The sequence below is a fragment of the Dama dama genome, chromosome 1, assembly GCF_033118175.1.
Source record: "Dama dama isolate Ldn47 chromosome 1, ASM3311817v1, whole genome shotgun sequence".
Lineage (NCBI taxonomy): Eukaryota > Metazoa > Chordata > Mammalia > Artiodactyla > Cervidae > Dama > Dama dama.
In genome coordinates this window covers 78,620,892-78,631,022 of record NC_083681.1, presented here as the reverse complement: position 1 = coordinate 78,631,022, position 10,131 = coordinate 78,620,892, and the positions used below count along the sequence as shown (strand labels likewise).

General features: G+C 40.6%; 1 protein-coding gene across 1 annotated transcript; it reads left to right on the top strand.

The window, feature by feature from the left end:
* Positions 1–930, top strand: LOC133068963 (olfactory receptor 8H1-like). The gene has a single exon (XM_061159988.1). It carries the CDS (start codon positions 1–3, stop codon positions 928–930), a length of 930 nt encoding a protein of 309 aa, XP_061015971.1.
* The last annotated feature ends 9,201 nt before the right edge of the window (positions 931–10,131 follow it).

Genomic DNA, 10,131 nt, shown 5'->3' with positions numbered 1-10,131 from the left:
ATGGGCAGAAGGAATATCACACATGTGTCTGACTTCATCCTGATGGGACTGACAGACTCTGAAGAGATCCGGCTGGTCCTCTGCACCCTCTTTCTCCTGATATACCTGGTCACTGTGCTGGGCAATGTGGGGATGATCCTGATAATCCGCCTGGACCCCCAGCTTCACACACCCATGTACTTTTTCCTCAGTCACTTGTCATTTCTTGACCTCAGTTACTCAAATGTCATCACCCCTAAAACCTTAGACAACTTACTGAATTCCACCAAGAACATTTCATACCTGAACTGCTTCATCCAGATGAGTTGTTTTATATTCTTGGGTGGGACTGAATGTTTCCTTCTCTCCTCCATGGCCTATGATCGCTATGTAGCCATCTGCAACCCTCTGCATTACCCGCTTGTCATGTACACCAGATGCTGCTGCTCCCTAGTATTTGGATGTTATTTGATTGGCTTTATGGACTCTTTTGTTAATGGACTTTGCATGAGCAGATTACATTTCTGCAAGTCCAATATAATCTTTCACTTTTTCTGTGATCTATCCCCAATTTTAGCCTTGTCCTGCACTGACACACGTGACATAGAAACCATCATATCCACTTTTGCTGGCTCCAGCCTAGTGCTGTCTCTTACTACAATAGCAGTGTCCTATGTCTCCATCCTATCTACTATCCTGAAAATCACTTCCACTTCTAGTAAGCAAAAAGCTTTCTCTACTTGTGCATCACATCTTCTGGGGGTCACCGTCTTTTATGGCACTATGATTTTTACTTACTTAAAACCAAGTAAATCCTACTCCTTGGGAAAGGATCAAGTGGCTTCTGTATTTTATACTATTGTCATCCCCATGCTGAATCCCCTCATATATAGTCTTCGAAACAAGGAGGTAAAAAGTGCTCTCAGTAGAGTCATGCAGGAGATAAAGTGAAAGTCTCTCAGTCGTGTCTGATTCTTTGTGACCCCATGGACTATACGGTCCGTGGAATTATCCAGGCCAGAACACTGGAGTGGGGAGCCTTTCCCTTCTGCAAGGAATCTTCCTAATTCAAGGATCGAACTCAGGTCTCCTGCATTTCAGGTGGATTCTTTACCAACTGAGCTATGAGGGAAGCCCAGGTAAAGTGTTCTGAACAATTAAAATAGCATTGAAGTTAAGTGTTCATGCTCACCAGTTTATTTTTTTTTTCCTTATCTGTATTTTATTCCTCTGTTTTCTCTTTCTAGAAACAAGCTGAACTATTTATTTATTTGCTTTTTTTGTTTGTTTGTTTGAACAATTCTTTGCTTGATCTAATATGATCTTGGGAATTTCCTGACATTGTAGTCGTGCTCAATCGTGTTCGACCCTTTGCGACCCCATGGACCGTAGCCCACCAGACTCCTCTGTCCACAGAATATTCCAGGCAAGAATATAGAAATGGGTTGTCATTTCCTACTCCAAGAGATCTTCCCAACCCAGGGATTGAACCATGCAACCTCTACATCTCTTGCATTGGCAACAACTTTTAACCTTGAGCCACGGGAAGCCCTTTTCCTGGAATATGCCTTCAGAAAATAATTTGAAATGCTGAAACATGCTAAATTCATGGTGTCCTTAAATTCATTTAAGGACAACTGATTTGCAGAATGATGAAGTATAGTTATTACCTTTTAAACAGTATCATACAAAGTTGGAGAATTTTATTATAAAAAAAAGGAACATTTTAGGAACAGTAATAACAGTTTTAGAAATTATTTCATGTACTTTGTGGAGAAGCAATATAACAGAGTGATTAGTAGCACTTGATTTGGAACTATCCATTACAGGATTTCAGTTCTTGATCTGCAACCCTTGTAGCTCTATAAGATTTGAAAAAATCATTGAAATTTTTGGACTCAAGTTTCCTCAACCTCACCAAGTAAGTAATAATTCCAGGTCTGTAGTTTATTGTAGGTATTATATCACACAACTGATGTAAAGCATTTAAGGCCTTACAAAGAAATGCTAACTATTATCATTAGAATGTTCACATCCCTGCTTATTTTTAACTTACAATGTTTTATTTTTTCTTAAAGAATATTATTCTAATTTATATATTACCTTTAGTTTATTTAAAAGATAAATACACAAACAACTAAGTAAATGTTCAACACTTCAAGATTTCTTTAAAAAACTTGGAAAATATAAAATTAAAATAAGAAAAATTTTCAATATATGTTCTTCTGGGCATTCCTGTTGGCTCAGTGGTAAAAAATTGGCCTGCCAATGAAGGAGATGCAGGCTCGATTCCTGATTTAGGGAGATCCTCCAGAGAAGGAAATGGTAACCCATTCCAGTATTCTTGCCTGGCAATCCCCACGGACAGAGGAGCCTGATGGGCGACAGTCCATGTGGTCACAAAGAGTCAGACACGACAGAGAAACTGAAGAGCAGCAATAATATCTTCTTCTGGGGGCTTCCCTGGCGGCTCAGTGGAAAACAATCCCCCTGTCAATGCAGGAGTTACCAGTTTGATCCCTGGTCCCAGAAGATTCTCTGGAGAAGGAAATTGCACTCACTCCAGTATTCTTGCTTGGAAATGCCCATGGATGGAAGAACCTGGAGGGCTAGAGCCCATGCGGTCACAAAGAGTCGGACACCATTTAGGGACTAACAACAACAACATATGCTCTAGATCGATAGTTATGTATGTACAGGGTATTACATTATATATATATCATATTTCTTTCATTTCCTATGAACTTTTCAGCAGCTTTCTTTGTACTCTTACAAGTTTACCATTAGTTATTCTTTTGTCATTGAAATCTAGGGTAAATGTGTTTTTGGCAAAGGGGAAAAATCCAGACTCATTTTGCAATGCTTTGGACATGAAATGTGTGCAACTTCATCAGGTTAAAAATCTGCATGCAGTGATATTTCTTCAGTAGCTATCTGAAAATATATAAAACCCCTAAATGTGTGTGATGTGCCAAAAAGGTTCAGAAAACTGCTTTTTTGTTGTTGTTGTTGTTGAAATTCTGTGCATTTTACAATAACATTACCTTTCTCCTGATTTCTATGCTAATACGGCTGCTAAGTCACTTCAGTCGTGTTTGACTCTGTGCGACCCCATAGATGGCAGCCCACCAGGCTCCCCCGTCCCTGGGATTCTCCAGGCAAGAACGCTGGAGTGGGTTGCCATTTCCTTCTCCAATGCATGAAAGTGAAAAGTGAAAGTGAAGTCATTCAGTCGTGTCCGATTTTTAGCGACCTCATGGACTTCAGCCCACCAGGTTCCTCCGTCCATGGGATTTTCCAGGCAGCATTACTGGAGTGGGTTGCCATTGCCTTCTCCACCTGGTTTCTATAAGTTTGTTATGATTATTAAAAATAAATTCTTGAATTAAAAGTTTCCTTCTGTTAATGGACTTACAGCTTGTTTCTATGTTCTGGCCTTTGTAAATAGTGTTGCAATGAACATTTGGGTGCATGCATTTTTTGAAGTATACTTTTTTTCCAGGTATATGCCTAGGAATTGGGTTTCTTTATCATACGGTTGTTCTTTTTTGTGTTATAATCTTCATAGTAGCCCACTGCTCCACAGTGACCTTGTCCCCACTCCTTACCTTCATGAACTCACTCATTATTCTATCAATCATACTCACTTTGATTTGACCACTGACATCCTAACTCTTCTGTTCACACTAGTACTGATAGTTCTTGGAATTTTTCCATTTTCCCTTTCATTCAGAAATTTCCTATTCGCAGAGAAATGCATGCTTTCTTTTCTGTTCTATTCTTAATAAAAACATTGAGAAGTGTACCTATTCCCTTCCCCCTTGCATGTTTCATTTATTTTCCATAGCAGTTATCTACATTTAGCCTTTTATAATATTTTGCTAGTGTATTTTTGTTTTTGTCTGCTGCGCCTCACTCACTATCTAAGTTTAATGAATGAAGATTCTTGTTTAGTTTGTTCAACATTCTCTCCCCAGCACCTAGATCTAAACCTCAATGAATGTATCTTAAGGTTGTAATTTATAGAGGATGAAACTAAAGAACACAGCAAACAACTGGTCCATGATCACTCACTAGTGAAAGAACAAACTCACATTTGAACACTGATAGTCTAACTCCGCTGTTAATATTTCTCATCATTGTCTGATTGGACATTTTCAACAAAATTGTACTGTGATTACCAGAACTTAGAAAATAAAATTCATTACTATATTAAAGAAAATATTACATAAAATACCAGGGGCCGTTGAAAGGCTTATACATCTGGCAGACATTCTTTAAAACATGCTAAATCCAGCCAGCATGATTTGGACAATACCAGCCAAGTCTTCTCAAACATCCAGGCTCAGCCCTATTAACAGAAGGAAAATTCCATTAAGCAAAGAACAGTTTGTCCAATGATGATATTGTTCTAGGAAGAGAATCTGTAATAGTCAGGGTACAGACTAGCCTGATATAAAAATGGGATTCAGAAAGACTGGCTCAGCAAAGAAAAAAGTATCCTTGGTTATAAACGTCCAGATTTTAACTGACTAGGGTATGTGGATGAGTCCTTTTCACAACATAATTCTAGAAACTGGGCTTCCTTGGTGAATCAGTGGTAAGGAATCCTGCTGCCAATGCAGGAGCAGCAGATATGGTCCCTGGTCAGTAAGATCCCCTCAAGAAGGCCCAGTCTAGCATTCTTGCCTGGAAAATCCCATGGAGAGAGGAACCTGGTGGGCTACAGTACATATTACCAAAAAGAGTCTGATATGATTTAGTGAATAAATGACAACAATCCTGCAAACTAAGTTTCTTCTATGTTGCTGATCATTGACCTCCCAAATGCTGTCCTCTTCTGCACTGTTGAATGATTGATTTTTTAAAAAATAATATTTGGTACATTTCATCACAAAGCCATCTGGTTTTGGTCTAATCTTCAGTATATAAAGTTAATTGAAAGCATAAATTCACTTAAGTGCATTCATGAAAATGTTCATAAGCACTATGAATGAAAGCCAAAGAATAGAAACAATTCAAATAACCATAAAGTGATTCATTGGAACGACGGATGCTGAATTGTTGCAGCTGAAGCTTCATTATTTTGGTCACCTAATGAGAAGAGCTGACACATTGGAAAAGACTCTGATGCTGGGAAAGAGTGAAGGCAGGAGTAGAATGGGACGACAGAGGATGAGATGGTTGGATGGCATCATGGACTCAATAGACATGAGTTTGCGCAAACTCCAAAAGTTAATGGAGGAAAGAAAAGCATGGCATGCTGTGGTCCATGGGAACACAAAGAGGTGAACATGACTTTGTGACTGAGCAACAACAAAATATTATTTATATGAGATGACGGAAAAGAGACCATGGGAATTATTTTTAATGAATAAATTCCATTAAATTATAGTCAGGAAAATAGAAAAAAGGAAAAATATATAGACAAAGAAAGCAAGACATGTTTCAAAGATGTTCAAAGATGAACATCAAGCCAAATTAAGAAAACATATCACAAGGTACAAATAAGGTTTTTTTCCCTCTGAAAAGAAAAAAAAAAAAAAATTATACCTCCTAATGAATGGATATAATGTATTCTAGGTTAATGAAAAATGATCAGTACTAAAGTATTATTAAAGTCATTTTTTGTTATTTATTAAATTAATTTTATACAATTTTAAGAAATAAATTTCTTTAAAATTTCTTTACATTCTTTCTTATCTAGCCATAAATATGATTGTTATTTCACACTTGTTTTAGTAAGACAAACATTTCATGGTTAGAATTGGTCTTCCTAACTTCATCAAATTTAGAATTATTTATTACAACTCCTTTATACAAACCTACAAATCCGCTCCTGAAATTCTGGTGTATAAGTAGAGTTTTCCGTAAGAATTCCTTTCATGTCTACTTGACAACTGGTTTAATAATAAAGAATTAAATGGCAACCCACTCCAGTATTCTTGCCTGGAGAATCCCATGGACGGAGGAGCCTGGTAGGCTACAGTCCACAGGGTCACAAAGAGTCAGACATGACTGAGCGACTTCACTTTCACTTTCTTTAATGAAAGAGTCACAAGAATATTTTAATCTGACTTTCAATTTACCCCTTTTTAGAGTCTTTCTTTGTTTCTTCATCTTGGACAAATAATATTCAATAAAATTCTAAACATCTGAGGCAGACTTCACTAGAAAGAAGTTGGTTATGTGGTATCAGTCACACATAACACACGAAATTATGGGTTCTATGATAGGCTAGTATAATACTGGCCATACTATATTATGAAATTTAGAATTAAATGAGGGTGGATACTGCATCAGCAGTGTTATAATAATTGTGTAAATCTAAAGGCACAGCGCTGGAGCGAGCGGCATGAGGAGACACCGCACGTCCAAGGGCAGAGGAGAAGCCCCAGCAAGATGGTGGCAGTGGCAATATCTCCCTAGAATCCAGCCACATTCCCGCCAGCGTCGCTCAGGTGCCTCAGAGGAACCTTGTGCGCACCGGGACCCAGAGACCCCGCAGAGACTGAGACAGTGAGGAAGGAACTCACAGGGCCTGGACTCCACCTCAGGCCTGTCCGTGCTGGTCGTGCGCGGCCGCCTCTCCAATGGACTCTGAGCTCTGTGCTTGGCGCCTGTGGGAATGACAATGGAAGGATAAGACCTGGGCAGGGGAATCTTGAAGGTCACATCCAGGTTACTCATTGCCTAAGAGAAAACAGACACTAATCACCCCTGCCTCTGGACAGTATCTATCGGAATGTAACCACAGGCTTATTGATTATTAACTGTTTGAACACAAAACACGTGAATGATGGGGTTATTGTGATTGTATTTACCCTTCCTTTGTAAGCCTCAAGGGATTTGGGCTGGTGGGTTTGGACACGTACACATGGGGTATAAAAGATTTTCACAAATGCTGGTTGGGGCCCTTGGCTAAGAGGAGACTCTGCCTTGGGCCCGCTGGTGTAATAAACTGCAGTCCACTCTCTGCATTGCCCTTCTGAGTGAGTTTGTTTCCCAGAAAGCGTGGCTATAACAACAGAACTGTGTTTGAGCGTCTCATGAGCAGGTCCGGGTCAGCAGTGGCCTGCCGCAGGGACACGGCTCAGGGTGCAGCAGACCTGGGCATGACACAAGCCCTCTTGGAGGAGGTCGCCATTAACCTCACCACAGAGCTGCCAGAACTTACACAGGACTGGGAAACACACTCTTGGAGCACAAACAGAACCTTGGGCACCAGGACCCAGGAGAAAGGAGCAGTGACCCCACAGGAGGCTGACCCAGACTTGTCTGTGAGCGTCCTGGAGTCTCCAGCAGAGGCGTGGGTCGGCGGAGGCCTGCTGCAGGGTTGGGGGCACTGAGTGTGGCAGTACATGCATGGGGCCTTTTGAAGGAGGTCACCATTATCTTCATTACATCCACAGTAGTTTGGCCTCAGCCTCAGGTAAATACCAGTGTTCCCTTGTAGCTCAGCCGGTAAAGAATCTGCCTGCAGTGCAGGAGAAATGCTTTCAGTCACTGGGTCAGAAAGATCCCCTGGAGAAGGAAATGGCAATCCCATGGGGTCCCAAGAGTGGGACACAACTTAGCAAATAAACTACTACTACTACTAAATGGCTTCCCTGGTGGCTCAGATGGTAAAGTGTCTGCCTACAATGCAGGAGACCCGGGTTCGATCCCTGGATCGGGAAGATCCCTGGAGAAGGAAATGGCAACCCACTCCAGTATCATGCCTGGAGAATCCCATGGACGGAGGAGCCTGGTAGGCTACAGTCTTCGGGGAGGCGAAGAGTCAGACACAACTGAGCGATTTCACTTTCACTTTCACTACTACTAAATAGCAGGGAGGGAACACAGCCCCACCCATCAACAGCAAATCAGATTAAAGATTTACTGAGCACGGCCCCGCCCATCAGAACAGGACCGTTTCCCCCGCAGTCAGTCTCTCCCATCAGGAAGCTTCCATAAGCCTCTTATCCTTCTCCATCAGAGGGCAGACAGACTGAAAATCACAATCACAGAAAACTAACCAATCTAATCACATAGACCACAGCCTTGTCTAAGTCAATGAAACTATGAGCCATGTTGTGAAGGGCCATGCAAGACAGATGGGTCATGGTGGAGAGTTCTGACAAAATGTGGTCCACTGGAGAAAGGAATGGCAAACCACTTCAGTATTCTTGCCTTGAGAACCCCAAGAACAGTATGAAAAGGCAAAAAGATAGGGCACTAAAAGATGAACTCCCCAGGTCGGTGGGTAACCAATATGCGATTGGGGGTCAGTGGAGAAATAACTCCAGAAAGAATGAAGGGATGGAGCCAAAGCAAAAATGACACTCAGTTGTGGATGTGACTGGTGGTGGAAGCAAGGTCCGATGCTGTAAAGAGCAATATTGCATAGGAACCTGGAATGTTAAGTCCATGAATCAAGGCAAATTGGAAGTGGTCAACAGGAGATGGCAACAGTGAATGTCGACATTTTAAGAATCAGTGAACTAAAATGGACTGGAATGGGTGAATTTAACTCAGATGACCATTATATACTACTGTGGGTTAGAATCCTTTAGAAGAAATGGAGTAGCCATCATAGTCAACAAAAGAGTCCGAAATGCAGTTCTTGGATGCAGTCTCAAAAACGGCAGAATGATCTCGGTTCATTGCCAAGGGAAACCATTCAATATCACGTTAACCCAAGTCTATGCTCCAACCAGTAACACTGAAGAAGCTGAAGTTAAACTGTTCTATGAAGACCTAAAATACCTCCTAGAACTAACACGCAAAAAATTGTCCTTTTCATTATAGGGGACTGAAATGCAAAAGTAGGAAGTCAAGAATCCCTGGCGTAACAGGCAAATTTGGCCTTGGAGTACAGAAGGAAGCAGGGCAAAGGCTAATACAGTTTTGCCAAGAGAACACACTGGTTATAGCAAATACCCTCTTCCAAAAACACAAGAGAAGACTCTACACATGGACATCACCAGATGGTCAACACTGAAATCATATTGATTATATTCTTTGCAGCTAAAGATGGAAAAACTCTATACAGTCAGCAAAAATCAAGACCAGGAGCTGTCTGTGACTCAGATCATGAACTCCTTATTGTCAAATTCAGACTTAAATTTAAGAAAGTGGGGGAAACCATTAGACCATTCAGCTATGACTTAAATCAAATCCATTATGATTATACAGTGGAAGTGGGAAATAGATTTAAGGGACTAGATCTGATAGAGAGTGCCTAGTGAACTATGGATGGAGGTTCATGACATTGTACAGGAGACAGGGAGTAAGACCATCCCCAAGGGGGAAAAAATGCAATAAGCAAAAAGGCTATCTGAGGAGGCCTTACAAATAGCTGTGAAAAGAAGAGAAACCAAAAGCAAAGGAGAGAAGGAAAGATACCCATTTAAATGCAGAGTTCCAACTAATAGCAAGGAGAGATAAGAAAGCCTTGCTCAGAGAACAATGCAAAAAAAAAAAAAAAAAAAGAGGAAAAAAATAGAATGGGAAAGACTAGAGATCTCTTCAAGAAAATTAGAGACACCAAGGGAACATTTCATGCAAAGATGGGCTTAATAAAGGACAGAAATGGTATGGACCTAACAGAAGCAGAAGATATTAAGAAAAAGTGGCAATAATACACAGAGATCTTCAGGACCCAGATTATCATAATGGTGTGATCACTCACCTGGATCCAGACATCCTGAAATGTGAAGTCAAGTGGGCCTTAGGAAGCAGCACTACAAGCAAAGCCAGTGGAGGTGATGGAATTCCAGTTGAGCTATTGCAAATCCTAAAAGATGATGCTGTGAAAGTGCTGCACTCAATAAGTTGGCAAATTTGGAAAACTCAGCAGTGGCCACAGGACTGGAAAAGGTCACATTTCATTCCTATTTCAAAGAAAATGTCAAAGAATGCTCAAAGTATTGTACAATTGCACTCACTTCACACATTAGTAAAGTAATGTTAAAAATTCTACAAGCCAGGCTTCAACATGAAGCCTCTGAAATTCCAGATGTTGAAGCTAGTTTTGAAAAAGGCAGAGGAACCAGAGATCAAATTGCCAATATCCGTTTGATTGTCTAAAAAGCAAGAGATTTCAAGAAATACATGTATTTCTGCTTTATTGACTATTTCAAAGCCTTTGATTGTATGGATCACCACAAG

Excerpts from the sequence above, each read along its gene's own strand:
- LOC133068963 (XM_061159988.1), top strand. The coding sequence starts at position 1 with ATGGGCAGAAGGAATATCACACATGTGTCTGACTTCATCCTGATGGGA.